At 51.0% G+C, this 15921-nt stretch overlaps 1 protein-coding gene across 2 annotated transcripts in view; it reads left to right on the top strand.

Annotated features, from left to right (window-relative positions):
* TBC1D8 (TBC1 domain family member 8) overlaps window positions 1–15921 on the top strand; it is a 110048-nt gene that overhangs the window by 78088 nt on the left and 16039 nt on the right. For both annotated transcript variants that reach the window (XM_040993813.1, XM_040993812.1), the window contains exons 6-11: window positions 6665–6872; window positions 9942–10136; window positions 10866–10997; window positions 11972–12122; window positions 13967–14181; window positions 14893–15010. In XM_040993813.1, coding sequence (XP_040849747.1) covers window positions 6665–6872; window positions 9942–10136; window positions 10866–10997; window positions 11972–12122; window positions 13967–14181; window positions 14893–15010 — 1019 coding nt within the window. The remainder of the gene's footprint in view (window positions 1–6664; window positions 6873–9941; window positions 10137–10865; window positions 10998–11971; window positions 12123–13966; window positions 14182–14892; window positions 15011–15921) is intronic.

Below are 15921 nucleotides of genomic sequence, written 5' to 3'. Positions count from 1 at the left end.
AGAACCTGCTTGGTAAAAATACAAAGAAAGTTTAAAAAAATTTTTTTTTTCTTTAATAGCGCTATTATTCCTTAAAGACCTGCACTGTCTTCTTCCAAAGTCAGGGGACTTGGTATCTTGCTAATTAGCGGTTCCTGAAGGTCAGCCTGCTGATAGTTTTCAAGTAGTCAGAGAATTAAAATCCCTTCCTGTTGGATACAGTCCCTGTAAATGGATCATGCTTCCTCACAAGTAGGACAATCTTCAAAAACACTGGATTTTTTGATAAAATTCCAGTGGAGTTTGCATGATTTTGTGTCATTTCTGATAATCAGTTCATTTTTCAAGAGCAAGCAATGGAAGGGAGTGGGGCGGGGAGGTGGGCATCAGCACTTTCTAAAAGGGAACAACCTGGAACCAATAGCTTTGTGGGTTGGGGACATGAGGGAGGGGCTCCACTGCTGGATAGTGCAGCTTTTAAGTTTGGGTAAAAGTGGGAAAAATAGAGAAAAATGGAAGATTGTTAATGCCTAAGACCCTTGAGATAAAGCTATCTGCTTAGGGGCCAGAATGTTGTTGGCCTTCTTCATTCACTTTCCACAATCCGAGGGGGGGCATCTACATAGCTATTCTCCCCTCTCCTTCCATCCTGGGTACTATTAGACAGGATTGAGTGAGAAGGACACACAGGGCCCCTAGGGTGCCCAGCACTGGCCCCAGGAGAAAGGCTCACCATCACCTACCCACTCCACACTAGTTCTTATTTGCAGCTTTTGTCATGGAGATGTAGCCCTGTGAGCATAAACAGGTAGTGACTCAGTCCATTTGGCATTCTGCCACAACAGCCCACGTTTCAAAGTTTAGAAAAACAGTCTCTCTGGGCACAGTCAAATGTGCTGGCTCTCCCCAGCTCTCTTGGGTTGATCCATTTTTCCCTTCCCAAATAACAGCTTCTCTAGGGTGATGGACCCCCCAGTCACAGCCACCTGTGTGCTCACTCCAGGGGAACTTAGGGACTTGGAACAGAGCACAGCCCAGACCTCCCTGGCAGAGGGAGGATGGGATGGGACAAGCTGGACCCAGCAGGGCTTGGGGGTCCTGACCTCAGCATCATCCACAGGGGACCCTGGTTGTGGGATTCTCAGCAGGGGGAGATGATTCAGGGTCCAGGCAAGCAGGGGCTGCCTCGGGGGTGAAGAGGAAGAGGCAGGGAACAGATTGGGTAGATTTCAGTTCCGGATATTTCAGGACAAATCTCTGTCTTGAAGCTGGACATGAGAATTGAGCCAAGAGTAATACAAGTATACAGTGGCTGTCTGGGGCGGGGGCTGGGAGGTAGAGGTCAGTGGTTGGAGAGGTCATGGGCTTCACTGAATTGAGTTAAAATCCATTTTGACTGGCTGAAAAAACCCTGGAGAAGAACTCAGTTCAAGCAGTGGAGAGTGGAAGGATTCTCGTCCTGTCGGCTCTCGGTGCTGTTCTGTATAGGTGAACTGCAGCTTCTGGGGAGAGCTGACCTCCGCAGTGAACATGAACTGTCTCCACTCCTCCCCCATGAGGTACTTTGCTGCTGCTCTCCCGCTTGTACTAGAAATGCCTATTTTCCATCCTTCTGTTTCCAACCTTGGCCCCTCAGTCTGAGCATCCTCTAGGACCAACTGAGACACCCCTGAGGGCTTTCGCACTCTTAACGGGACACTCCCCCTCCCCCCCACCTCACAAGGGTAGGCCTGTGGCTTGTCCTCTGCAACCCTGCAGTTCCCAGGATGTGCCAGGGGTCCTTGCAGGTGGCCTCAGGTCTGGGACAGCATGAAGAGAAAACAACTAAGGCAAGAACACACCTTTCTTGAGAGTGGAAAGGGCTTATGGATGCCCCACTTTGTGAGGTCCTGGCTTGTCATGGACTTCACAGAGAGACTTCCAGAGGAACCAGAGTGCCGTGGGGGCCAGCCGAGCCTGCCCTACTGTGGCTGTCTGATGGCTTGCTGAGCCTCCCATTCCATCCTGCTGAGTGTGTTCTACACAGGCTGCCGTGCTGACGTGTTGCCCCCTCCCCAATCCGTAGGGCATTTGGAGGTCACAGGCAAAAGATGTGAATCAACACATGTTGGAGAGATGTTTTCTGTGTGGATTGGACATTTTTGGGCAAATCATAGGAATCTAGATGGCCAGTTCTTGGCATTTCTGAGTTCAGTGTGTAGGAATGGACCCGTGGGAGGGTCCGACAGAGCAGCCTTGTGGAGGCCTACTGGCCTGGGGGTCTGGCCTTGCCCTGCTTTGCTCTGGGATGCACGCCATGCTTCGGGGGGCCCAGCCCAGAGTACAAACGGCAAATCCTTGCCCCCTAAGCTGGTGCACAGCCAAGCCTGCTGAGTTGGCTGATAGCTGCAGGCTGAATGACCAGGTAGAGTGAGCGTTGGTTTGCAAGGCCTCAATGGGATTCTTTCTTCAAAGCAATCTAGGTCAGTAGCGGAAGAGGGAAGGAAACATGTTTCTTCCTTTTTTTTTTCTTTTCCTTTCCCCTTTCCTTTGCCTTTCCTTTCTTTGATTTGAAAAAGTTTTATTTGGATGGCAGAGAGGGCTTCCATCTGTTGATTCACCCACTGAATGGCTGCAACTGCCAAAACTGATGCTAAAAAGCCAAAAGCTTCTTCAAGGATTCCCACGTGGGGACAGGGGGCCCAACAATTTGGACCATCCTGCTTTTTCCCCAGGCAGATTAGCGGGGAGCTAGATCAGAATTGGACCAGTTCAGACTCTAACCAGCGTGCACATGGCATGCTGGCACTGTAGGTTATGACTTCTTTGTGCCGCATTGCCAGCTCAGCATTACATCTTACCATCTTACATTAAGATATATCTTAACCTTATCTTGGAAAGAGAAGTCTGATTCTTTCTTTGCAGAAACATTAGAGAACTGCCTTTCCTTTAGGTTTCTCGGTTCAAGGCTGTAGGGATTAAACCTATGTGTTTATGAATGGTATGCATGTAGTCCAGAGTTTTCCACACAGTTGTCATGATAATTATACCTGTAAATATAAATTTCAGCACCATACTTGATGTTGCTCCATATTTCCATCAATCCATACAGCCTGCAAAGTCACAGGCTTGTCCAGCAGCAGGTGTTAGGAGAGGATGGTTAGGGTACCTTTCTCTGATGGTCTCAGCTGTAGCTCTCTGACAATTTGGTCTATGCACATTGGCACCATGGGTCTGCCCGCCCCTCCTTGTTTTGCCAGGGTTGATGTACTGAGAACCAAGTCACCACCTGCTGTGAAACAGACCTACAGGATACGATGGTCTTAACTGGACCTCGTAGGGAGGGAGTTTTTCATCTCTCCAGCCACTCTGTCTCTTGTATCAGTTATATTGCCTGACTTTCTTCTATTCGTTTCTGCTAGAGCTTTAAATATCCGGTGTACCCATGTATTTAAAGGTGAAATTGGGAGTTGGGTTTTTAGTAGAGGGAAAGAAAAGTAACCCAGATCTCAAAGTCCTTCTTGTTGCTTTCTTTTCTTCAAAACATGAGGTTTTGTGGTCTGTGGCTACCGAGTGTACAAGAGGCAGGCATCTTGAGGGACATAGAAAGGGGAATGGAGGGTTTGTGTCTTGTGTATCCAGGCTGCTCAGAAACCACAGAGAAGCTGACTGAAGCATACGGTTGGGCAACGCAGCAGGTGCACCACTTAGGAAACAAAACAAAATACTGTTCTTTGCCTCGGGTACCTGGACAGCTTATTCTTAACATGAGGGGTTGCAAGTCAGTTCTCCTGTCCTTCCTTGACCTCAGGGTATCCTTCTGTAATCTCTGTTACCCTGTATTCACTGTGTTTCACCCATGTTCCAAGGGGTGTGGAAGACATCATACAGAAAGGAAAGATGAAAAATGCATGGCAATAATAAAAAGGGGAGAGGCATGGTGTGATAGTGTAGTGGTTAAAGTCCTCACTTTGAACGCACCATGATCCCATATGGGCACCGGTTCTAATCTTGGAAGCTCCACTTCCTATCCAGCTCCCTGCTTGTGGCCTGGGAAAGCAGTCGAGGATGGCCCAAAACCTTGGAACCCTGCACCTGTATGGGAAACCCGGAAGAGGTTCCAGGCTTCTGATTGGCACAGCTCCAGCCATTGCGGCCACTTGGGGAGTGAACCATCAGAAGGAAGATCTTCCTCTCTGTCTCTCCTCCTCTCTATATATCTGCCTTTCAACAACAACAACAACAACAATAATAATAATGATGCATGGTGCTAGAACCATGCTTATTAGAAATATACAGAGAAGGGGCGATGCTATCACATAGCAGGTACTGCTGCCATCTGAGGTGCCAGCATCCTGGCTGTTCTACTTTTGGTCTAGGCAGTTGCCTGTAGCTGGGGTACTTTCTGTAATTTTTAATGTGTTCATACAAATGAGATCCTCCCCTTTGTCTTTTTTGTGATGCTGTGAATGTCACAGGGATAAAAATGGCACACAGCAATCCTCAGCCAGGGATACAAAGCTACAAAGAAGGCCGAGAGTTTGTATTCCTGACTTTGAACCAAGTGCTAGTTCTATTAGATAAATGTGAAGAACTTTCAATGTGCCAAAGGAATTTTTCTCTGTTAGAATTTTGGAATATGATACAAATTTCATCACTATTTTCAGGTACCATAACTGTTTGGTTTACTGGATTTTTAGAAACAAAAATAGGTATATGGGCCTGGCGTGATAGCAGAGTGGTTAAAGTCCTCACCTTGCAGACGCCAGGATTCCATATGGGTGCCAGTTCTGATCCTGGTGATCCCGCTTCCCATCTAGTTCCCTGTTTGTGGTCTGGGAAAGCAGTCAAGGACGGCCCAAAGCATGGGAGACCTGGAGGAAGTTCCTGGCTCCTGGCTTTGGATTGGCTCAGCTCCAGCCATTGCGGGTACTTGGGGAGTAAATCATCAGATGGAAGATCTTCCTCTCTGTCTTTCCTCCTCCTCTGTACATCTGCCTTTCCAATAAAAATAAATAAAATTTTTAAAAACTGGCATATGTGCACTCTCCTGGGAGCTGGTTGCCTGTCTCACTTCCATTTTGCTATTGTCAAAATTGATACAACACTAATGAAGGTCTTTCTCTGAATACTTTCCTGGCATTCTTTTAAACAAGTTATTTTAAAAAGTTGAGATGTTTAGAGAGCAATCATTGTATGCTAGATACATTTTTTTTAAGATTTATTTTATTTTTATTGGAAAGGCGGATATACAGAGAGGAGAGACAGAGAGGAAGATCTTCCGTCTGATGGTTCACTCCCCAAGTGAGCACAACGGCGGATGCTATGCCGATCCAAAGCCAGGAGCCTCCTCCGGGTCTCCCACGCGGGTGCAGGGTCCCAAAGCTTTGGGCCGTCCTCGACTGCTTTCCCGGGCCACAGGCAGGGAGCTGGATGGGAAGTGGGGCTGCCACCGATTAGAACCGGTGCCCATATGGGATCTCGGGCGTGCAAGGTAAGGACCTTAACCACTTGGGCCACCACGCCGGGCCCTAGATAAAATTTTTTAAAGATTGAATTCATATGCCATTTGCCCTTTTCGAACATGCTGGTGCAGTGCATTCTAACACTTCATCACAGTGTAAAGTAACCCCACCTCTTACTTCCCCATTTCTCTCTTTCCCCAAAACCTGAGCAATCACTAATCCATTTTCTGTCTCTGTGTTTTTGCCAATTCTGGACATTTGGTATAAATGCAGTTGTGTAGTATGTAGTATTTTTCGTATGTCTCCACTTGCCATGTTTTCAGGATTCATCTATGTGTTCATTTCGTTATGGCTGAGTAGTAGTATACCATATGGGTACCACTGCATTGTTTACACACAGCTGAGTTGTTTCTGTCCTTTGGTTACTGTGAACAGTACTGATCTGTGCAGGTTTTTGAGTGGAAGTTTGAATATCCCTTATTTGAAATGCTTGGGAGCATTTGTTGGAAACAAATCCCAATAAATCTCCAAATCCAAAGTGTATTTTTTAAAACAAAACAAAACAAAACAAACAAACAAAAAAACCTTGTTTGAAAGGCAGATCTGAAGAGAGAAGAGAAACAGGGAAGTAATCTCTTCTGTTGTTTCACTTCCCCCAATGGCCACAACCCCTGGACCAGGCCAAAACCAGGCACCAGAGCTTCTAGTAGGTCTCCCACAAGACTAAGGGATCCAAGCACTTGAGCCATCCTCTGCTGCTTTCCCAGGCTCATGAGCAGGGAGCTGGATTTGAAGTGAAGCAGCCGGGACTTGGACCGGTGTTCATATGGGATGCTGGCACTCTAGGCAGTGGATTTTTTTTTTTTTGCTATGCCCCCCAAAAGTTAGTTTAAATGTATTTGAAAAGCATGCAGTTGAGTGTCAGAGGTAGGTCTTCCAGTTGTTGGCTTGCTCCCCAAATGCATGAAATAGCCAAAGCTAGGGCAGGCTGAAGCCAGGAATCGGGACCTCAGTCTAGGTCTCTCAAATGGGTGGCAGAGGCTCCAGTAGTTGGTCATTCTCTGTGTGTACATTAGCTGGAAGCAGAGGGGAGAGGCAGAGTTCAAAGTGGTGATTGCCAGCAGTGCCACAACACCTCCTATTTTGAATGTTTCTCATCTTTGCATTTACCTAGGACTGTTGGGGATGAGAGCCGAGTCTACACTAAAGTTCATCTGTCCCTCCTGTCCCTCCTGCTCTAGGGACCTGGAGGCTAGAGCCCAGAACGAGTTCTTCCGGGCTTTCTTCCGGCTGCCGAGGAAGGAGAAGCTGCGCTCGGTGGTGGACTGCTCCCTGTGGACCCCGTTCAGCCGCTGTCACACCGTGGGGCGGATGTTCACCTCTGACAGCTACATCTGCTTTGCCAGCAGAGAGGATGGCTGCTGTAACGTGGTCCTTCCACTCAGAGAGGTAGGCACTGCACCCACGTTTCCCCGCTCTGCTGTGTGCTTCCTGAGGCAAACCCTTGGCAGTCCATTTTCTGATGCTGTGAACTGAGGCTGGATACTTAAGAAAGCTAAGTGGTTTATTTAGCTCCATTTTGGCAACATGGTGCTGGCTTCTCCTTTGCTTTGGTAAGTGCCTCAGGGTGGATGGATCAGTGTTGGAAGCATCTGCAGAATGGAGAGATCACTTGGTAAGACAGGCCTGGGGATTGGCCAGTCTTTATTATAAAAAAGTTGCCCAGGAACTAACTGGGGTCCCATGAGAACTAGGTTAATCCCTTCTGAGGGTAGACCTCTCAGTGACCCAAAAACCTTCCTTTGGGTCCCACCTCCTAGTAGTACCACCACATTGGACACCAAGCTTCCAATACATGACCCTGGGGGAAGATGCACTCAATCCCTATCTAGACTATGGGAAACCAGGGTGCTGGCTGTGAGACAGAGCCCAGGAAGAGTTGTTTGCAAAGCATGGTTTTGCCATCTGTAGTCAATCCTCTGATACCTGGCTTTTCGGAGGAAGCATGGCTTGAATTATGTATTTGGTTACTGTTTTATTACTGCTGTGGTAACCTGAAATTTACCTCGTGGTGATGGATAAAAGCAGGGGACTGTGTCCTCTGTATTATTGATCAGACTGTTACTAGAAAGCCTGTGCCTAGCGGTAGTTAGGCATGAATTCTCCCCTTTGACCCACAAGAAAAAGAAAGGCAACCTATAAAAAGCAACACGTTTTGAGAAACAAGTGGAAATTTTTATGTTCCCCTGGCATTTTAGTTAAAAATTTCAAAGTATTTCCTTTAATGTGGATTAGATTCCCCCTTTTTTTTTCCCGTGTAAAACTTTGCATTTTTTTTTTCTTGGAAATGGGGGAAACTTGAATTCAGTTCAAATGTGTTTTTAAGTCTTTCAGTGTTAGGACATGGCAGCTCAATATACTTGTAACTCTTACACATCAAGAATGCTGTATTTCTGTATTCTTGGGGGAAAAAAAACACAAAATTCTTCCATTGATGTGGTTTTCTTCCTACATGTTATTCTGCAATAGAGATCTTTGTTTTTATAGCTGTTTTTACTGATGAGTGGACCAGGAAATCCAGGAGTGACCATTTGCATTTTTTCTTTAAGATTCATTTTACTAGAAAGTCAGAGATTTCTTCCACTGGCTCACTCCCCAATGGCAGCAATGGCCAGAGCTAGGCTGGTCTGAAGCTGAGAGCCAGGAGCCTGTTCCAGGTCTCTCACATGTGTGCAGTGGCTCAAGCCACCTGCTGCTGCTTTCCCAGGCCATTGTCAGAGGGCTAGTTGGGAGTAGAGCAGCCAGGACTCAAACCCATGCCCATATGGGATACCCATATCACAGGCAAAGGACTAATTCACTGTGCCATCACACTAGCCCCGCCATATGTATTTAAAAATATATATTTAAAATTTATTTAAAAGGTAGAATGAGAGGAGAGGAAGGAATAGGTGGATAAACAAGGAGGGACAGTTTGATCTTCTGTCCACTGGTTCACTCTCCAAATGGCTCCCACAGCGGAGTCTGGGCAGGGCCAAAGCCAGGAGCCAGGACCTCCATTCTTTTCTCTCCCATGGGTTGCAGGGGCCCAAGTACTCAGAACAGCTTCTGCTGCTTTCCAAGGTGAAGGAAGCTGGATCAAAAATGGAGCAGCCAAGACAGGTAGCTTACTTTGAAAATAAATATATTTGAAAGAGTTGTAGAGAGGGAGAGGCACACACACGCACACACATGCACACACACCCCGCCTCCCACCCCACTCCAGTCTTTTCAGTTGTTGGCTTACTCTCCAGATAGTCATAGCAGTTGGGGCTGGGACAGGCTGAAGCCTGGATCTTCTTCCAGGTCACGTGATGGGTGGCAAGGGCTCAAGCACTTGGGCTGCCTTCTGCTTTTCCAGGCCATTAGCAGGGAACTGGGTTGGAAATAGGGTATGCCTGTCAGGTGTGCGGGCGGCAGCTTTACCTGCTAGGCCATTAGCCCAGGCCCTGAGTAGCTGAGACTTACACTCTAATTGGAAGCTGGCTTTGGAAATAGTTGTTTAACCCACTGTACTACAGTGCCACCTTTTCCTTACATACATTTTTTTAAAAAAAAAGATTTATTTTTTTATTGGAAATGCAAATTTTGCAGTGAGGAGAGACAAAGATTTTCCATCCGCTGTTTCACTCCCAAGTGGCTGCAACAGCCAGAGCTGAGCCAAACTGAAGCCAGGAGCTTCTCTGTGTCTCCCATGTGGGTGCAGGGACACAAGGCTTTGGGCCGTCCTCTACTGCTTTCCCAGGTCACAGGTAGAGAGCTGGAAGGGAAGTGGAGCGGCCAGGATACATATCAGCATACATACAGGATCCTGCAGCGTGCAAGGCAAGGACTTTAGCCACTAGGTTACTGTGCTGGGCTGGACGCTCCTTATATACTTAAAAAAAAATCTTATATACTTATATATTTTTTAAAAATCTGATAATATATATAACAAAATAATTTCCAGTAATTCTTCAGGGCAGATTTTAGTACCATTAGTTATAATCACATTCTTATACAACCATTAACCAGCCATTCACATCTCAAACTTATCCAAATGCCCATATTGTAACTCTGCACATGTTAGGCAGTGATTTCCTCCTCCCTGTCCTCTCAACTCCTGCCTGTCTCCTATGTCCCTTTGAGTTTTACTGCTTTAAGTACATTGTATAAGTGGATCCATTTAACATTTGTCCTCTTAAAGGCTTCTTTCACTTAGTGCAGTTCCCTTGAGGCTCCATGCAAGTTGTAGCATGTGTCAGAATTCCCTCTCATGACTGAAAGATATTCCATGGTCTTAGACTTAACACGAGTTTGTTTGTCTACCCACCGGTTAGTGGTCCTGGTGACTGATGCCGCCGTGTCCCCTTGTTAACCTGCCTCCCTCCGTACTTGCGTTGTTGAGTTCTGGGCCGTGCCCTGGGGTAGGGTCTGAAGATGTGGCTGAGTATCACTCTCCCTTTCTTGCTGGATTCCCTGTGTTGTCTTTTGCGGCAGGTGGTGAGCATTGAGAAGATGGAGGACACCAGCCTGCTGCCCAACCCCATCATCGTCAGCATCCGCAGCAAGATGGCCTTCCAGTTTATCGAGCTCAAGGACCGAGAGAGCTTGGTGGACAGTCTGCTGGAGAGGCTGCGGCAGGTGCACGCCAACCGCCCTGCGCGCTACGACACGTCGGACAGCGACAACATGGTAGGAGGAGCCTTCATAGCGGTGTCCTTCCACAGCTCATATGTTCCCCTTGCCACACCTCTCTAGCAGGGGGTCGCTGTGGGAGAATGCAGTGAGGTAGAGGCTGGTGGGCTCATGTGTCACTCATGGTGTCATTTCTGATGTACCGTGTCAGCCTGACCTAACATGACATGGCACAGCAGGGCATCCTTCCCCAGCGTGGCGGGGCTGATGGAGGGTGTCCTCTGTAGGCCACTCTTCACCTTCGCACACTGGAGGGGAGGACCTGGTCATCAATGCCACCACCCTCCCTGCTGCTGCAGTTATAACCCAGGGACAGGTGTACGGTGAGGGAAAACAGCTTTACAGTCTTGGGGCTTGGACCCCTGCAGGAATTCACCAAAGCCTGCCGTGTCCGCTTCCCCAGCCTCCTGCTAGACCTGCCATGGCCCCTTCTCCATCCTCCTCACCTGCCTCCTATCTCCTGATCCCTTTTCTCCCAAATGAGGAGCGGGCATAGACTCTGTACTGTAGAGGTGTTTGCTTGGGATGGTCCTGGCTCAGCTCTGGAAGCCAAGGACAGCCAAAGCCGCCCTGCCTGGACACAGCTGGAGGGCCCTGATTGTGCTTGAGGCCCTGGTCCTGCTGGGTTTCCCTCTGAGGAGCTGGGAGTCTGTGGCGCTCACGCATTGGAAGGCGGTAGGAAGCCCGTGTGTGACTTCTCATGCTGTGTCTCTCCTTCTTGCTCAGACGTCATCCGTGTTTCACTCAACAAACATGTGCAGTGACCACAAGTTTGGGGATTTGGAAGCGGTCTCCCCACAGAACAGGGAGGAGGGTGACAAGGAGATGAGCCCGCCGCTGCACCCCGAGGCCCTCCTGGTAGGTAGGGCTGGCTGTGCCCAGCTCTGAGGGTGTCCGCTGTCCAGCGGCCCTGACCGGCACGCGCTCCTCCTGTCTCTACTTGCCCTTGCTCTCTGCCCTGCAATGGTTCTCAAGCTAGAAGTGTGGCTTGCCAGGGGCAGCGCTGTCCCTGGTGAGCTCCAGGTACATAGCAAGCCCTTCTCGGACTAGCTAGTGGTGTTGGCGTGCACTCCTCCAGTGTGGTTTTGGTTTAGTGACAAAGGGTCCCTCTGACTTTGAGTGTTCAGCTAAAATATGTGATTTCTCACGTGGCCTCGGGATGTCCTGTTTGTAGGGAGAATGGGAGCCATGTGGCAGGTGCAGCCAGCTAAGCAGATAAGGTGTTGAAACGGAGCCACAGCCTTGGGTAGCTGTGTTTATAACCCTCAGGAGAGAGCAGGGGCTGTGAACAGGGTCACCCGGGACCCCAGTGTGGGTGCCTGAGGCTCCCGGGTAAGCAGCTGTCGGCTCTGCTTCTCCCACACCGAGCCTTCCCCTTTTCTTCCACACACAGACGCTCAGCTAACTGTTGCTGACTCAGCCCCTGAGCATACCCAAGTCTGAATTTCCATCTTCCATTAGAGCAGACCACTAAAAGCAACTTGTTTAAAAGGCGCAGAACATTCCTGCCCTCTGGTGATGGTTTTAAAGCATTTTTAAGGGTCACTCTCTCAGGTCTGGTAATGGGAGGAAAGAGAGGAGAGAAGAGAGTATGTGTGTTCCTGCTTTCTGGTCGCTGAGCCCCACCACGCCCCCTGGTCTGAGAGTCTCCTGGTGGAGGTGGGGTGCTCGGGTGCTCTTGGCAAGCATCCTTGACCACAGGAGGTGCCTGGAGACCGGTGTCGCTGCATTGTCCCAACAAGGTGTGCCAGCGCGGGTTGGGGGCTCCACTGTGGGGGGAGGGCTGCATGTGGGGTTTGCCCTCCACCAGCAGAGCGTGTTTCTGATTCCAGTCCAGGGAACAGATCAAAATCAGTCTGTGGAATGACCACTTCGTGGAGTACGGCAGAACCGTGTGTATGTTTCGCACCGAGAAGATCCGGAAGCTCGTGGCCATGGGGATCCCAGAGTCCCTGCGGGGCCGGCTCTGGCTGCTGTTCTCAGGTGACCGGCCCGGGGCCCCACCCCGCGGCCGGGGTGTCGGCTGCCTTGGTGCAGCTTCCCAGGGACCCCAGACCCTGACAAGCATCGGCTCCCAAGGTCCCGCCTCACCGGGACACCCAGACCTGGTGGAGCATCGGCTGTATTGGTGCCGCCTCCCCGGGACACCCAGCACCTGCACAGGAGGCCACGTGGCGGGGGACCTCTGTCGTCTGTGGCGTCCTATACCGCTTATCCCTTCATTCTGTGGCCGCCTGTGGCTTCAGATGCCTGGGACACTCCCTCTCTCGCCGGTGGGCGGGCCTGTAGGGGGGCAGTCTGACTAGGTAAGCAGTAAGCAGTTTTCTCCATTGGCGTCTGGCCCCTCACCAGCTCGCCTCTTCTTGGTGCTGGCTCCTCCCCTTGCGGTCGTCCTTGTCTTTCTCCTCTCCCTTCATCTTCCCTCCTCATCCTTCCCCCTCATTCTTCCCCCCAACCGCCAAATGACCAACTCCGGCCCGGCTGAGGTCCCCGATTCTCAGACTCAGGTTTCACCTAGGACCTGATCAGGGAGCCCTGGCCTTGAACTGCCAGGTCCATGTCTGCTGTGCAGTGATGGCCAGTTCCCATGGTCTGTTGGTACTCCCACGTAATAAGCAGCATTTACACCAAAAGCTGCTGAACAACTAGCAACAGCTCGGGACACCTGCAGTCCTCCCCCCCACCCCCCACCCATCCATTCCAGCACCAGAAGGCAGCCAGCCCTTTATGAAGCCACCCAGAGATTCCCCTCAACCCCCATACTGGAGAGACCCAGAAGAACCCAGCCCTGCAGGGTCACAGGTGTCCCCTTCGGGTGCTTAGTCATCCAGCTGCTCTGTGTGTTGAGTCCTCCATTTGGGGTTTTTGGCTTGAAGCACAGGAGGCCTTTGTAGGTCATGTGTTTGGAGGGCAGCTGCAGGAGCAGGCTAGGGAGCAGGAAGGGTGGGCCAAGAAAACAAGGTGGACGCCAGCCATGCCCTTGGCCATGGAAAACTTTGATACCTGAATCATTATTTTCAAAAGCCATCGTAACATGTCCACGTCATTAGTTTAAGTTTCAAATTTTAATGTAAAAGGCATAGATAAGTCTTCCATTCCCTGTTCGCTCCCCAAGTGCCCACAACAGTCAGATCTGGTTGGTCTGGAACTCAGGCCAAGTCCTCCACCTGGGTGTCCAGGACCTAAGAGCTGGAGCTGTCACCTTCTCTCTCCCAGGGTGCTCATTAGCAGGCATTGGAAGCAGAGCTTTATGGGACATACCTGTGTGGGGTGTGGAACTCGCTGGTGGCATCTGAACTGCTTAAATGCCTCTACCTTTCCTTTGTTTTTAAAGAAGATTTATTTCATTATAATTTTTTTGGAAGATTTAGAGAGAAGGAGAGGGGGAAAGAGAGAGATCCATGTACTGGTTCACTTCCCAAGTGGACACAATGCCTGCAGCTGAGCCAGTCTGAAGCCAGCAGCCTCTTCCGGGCCTCCCACGCAGGTGCAGGGTCCCATGTCTTTGGGCTGTCCTCGACTGCTTTCCCAGGCCACAGACAGGGAGCTGGATGGGAAGGGGAGCTGCCGGGACGTGAACCGGTGCCCTGATGGGGTCCTGGCACGTGCAAGGCAAGGGTTTAACCACTGAGCCATTGCGCAGGGCCCTCCTTTGTTTATGTGTGTAGACCAGGCTGTGTGGCAGAAATGAAGTCCCGTTGATTATATGTGGTGTCAGCAGTGTTTTTGTGTCCCTCGGTAAGCAGTGCGACACTACGGGGGTCCCACCCTGTGGGGGCACAGTCCCGGGAGCTGTTCTCATGACATGCTGCTCTCTCAACCCTCAGATGCTGTGACGGATCTCGCACTGCACCCCGGCTACTACGGGAGCCTGGTAGAGGAGTCCCTGGGCAGAGGCTGCCTGGTGAGCGAGGAGATAGAACGGGACCTGCACCGCTCCCTGCCACAGCACCCCGCCTTCCAGAACGAAACCGGCATTGCTGCTTTGAGGCGGGTTCTAACAGCCTACGCCCACCGGAACCCCAAAATCGGCTACTGCCAGGTGACGTGTGCGTGCAGCTGAGGGCTGTCCTGTGAGGGTGCTGTGTTTCTGAGCCCTTTCCTGAATGAATACATTGCGGAAGCCCACACTACTCTCTCCTTCCCTACCATGGAAACCAGCTCCACCCCCCAGTGGTGCTATGCACTGCGCGGTCCCTGTTCCCTGCCCCCACAGGAGCCCACCGTGGCCTGGGAGTGGCAGGACTTTTGAACATCTGAACGACAGGGGTCAGTTAAGGAGGCAGTATTGTCTGCGGAGGAGAAGGTGACCAGGCTGGTCACCTCCGTCGGGAAACATGGTTGAGAAGAAAGGCGTTCTCAGAGCAAGCGCAGGGGGAAACGGTGAATGAAAAGAGCAGAGTAGGCCTAGCACAGCCTCAGAGTAGACGGGTGCCGCTGATGGTGACAGACTTAAACCTCGCTTTTCCTGCTGTGAGCCTCAGAGTGGATGTGTGTGTGAGAGTGTAAGTGAGCGAGGGTCCACGGGGCCAGGCGTGATCCAGACCTCAGGCATGGTGGTCGACGGGCTGGGTTGGATGGTGGCTGACAGCTCAGCCCAAGATGTAATTACGAGACCCACGTCGGCAGTCCCACTTGATGCACATGGCTGCATCGCTCACCTGCACTGCGTGGGCTGGAGTGTGCCTTGTGTCTGTATGGGGTCCCAGGCGCTGGGTCAGTCACTGGCCGTCCTCTCTGACCCCCTGTACAGTCCATGAACATCCTGACCTCCGTGCTGCTGCTGTACGCCAAGGAGGAAGAGGCCTTCTGGCTGCTGGTCGCTGTGTGTGAGCGGATGCTGCCGGACTACTTCAACCACCGGGTGATCGGTGAGCCTGCCTGCCCCTGCCTCTCCCGTGGTGGTGACAAAGTCACTGTCAGCACTCCCGTGTATGAAATCTCCCCTGCTCCCCTGGCTGGGAGTGCTCCCCAGCCGACTGCACAAACACGCTTTTGCCCTTGAGCTTGCCCAGTGTCCTCGGGAAAATCTCGGCATAGTTTTGTCTGCTGCTGTGGACGCCTGTGGAGTTTGGGTTAAACACCAGCGATTGTAGGTGGATGGGGCAGATTCTCAGCAGCTCCATGCCAGATTGAATGGTGAAGAAAGACCCTGCAGCTCAGGAAGGGAAGGGCACTCTTTGTGAGGCTGGGGGAGCTGGTGGAGAGGATCTGGGGAGACAGCGCCCGGGGCTGGTGCGACCCACACTGGTGGTGAAATGGCGGACTCTCCCAGCTCCCACATGGGTGATCTTGCTGGCCTACACTCCTTGCTGCCTGGTCTCTGTCCTCCCCACACCTGCCCCTCGTGCTCTCACTCTGCTCCAGCTACCCGCTGGTGGAGAAGCTAGAGGGAAGGCTTTTGATGCTGTTTGGCAGGTCAGATGAGAAATGGGTGGTGATAGGCATGGGAGAAGAAGAGGAGCTTTGTGGGATGGTGTTTGGCAGCCGACTGAAGTAGCGGGTGAGGTGGGAAATGTGGTGAGAGCTGTAGGAGGTGGCGGGGGCACCGCGGGGCGCAGAGACACGTGTTTCCCTGGGAGGAGCTGTGTGGCTTTTGCACGCAGCTGTACTTCTCTGCGAGCCTCTGGCTGTCCTCTTGGACTCCCTGAGAGGCCCGCTAGGTTTATTGGCTCACATCCCCTTTCACTTTGTGTTGTGGGAGGCAGTGTCACCAGACTAAGGAGGAACAGTTGGGAACCCAGTGAGGTGTGGGGTGCCACCCCCGTCACAGCCTGTGCAC

Source organism: Ochotona curzoniae, unplaced genomic scaffold, assembly GCF_017591425.1.
Source record: "Ochotona curzoniae isolate NIBS_2020 unplaced genomic scaffold, NIBS_Ocur_1.0 contig_883, whole genome shotgun sequence".
Taxonomy (NCBI): domain Eukaryota; kingdom Metazoa; phylum Chordata; class Mammalia; order Lagomorpha; family Ochotonidae; genus Ochotona; species Ochotona curzoniae.
This window is presented reverse-complemented; position numbering and strand designations above follow the sequence as displayed.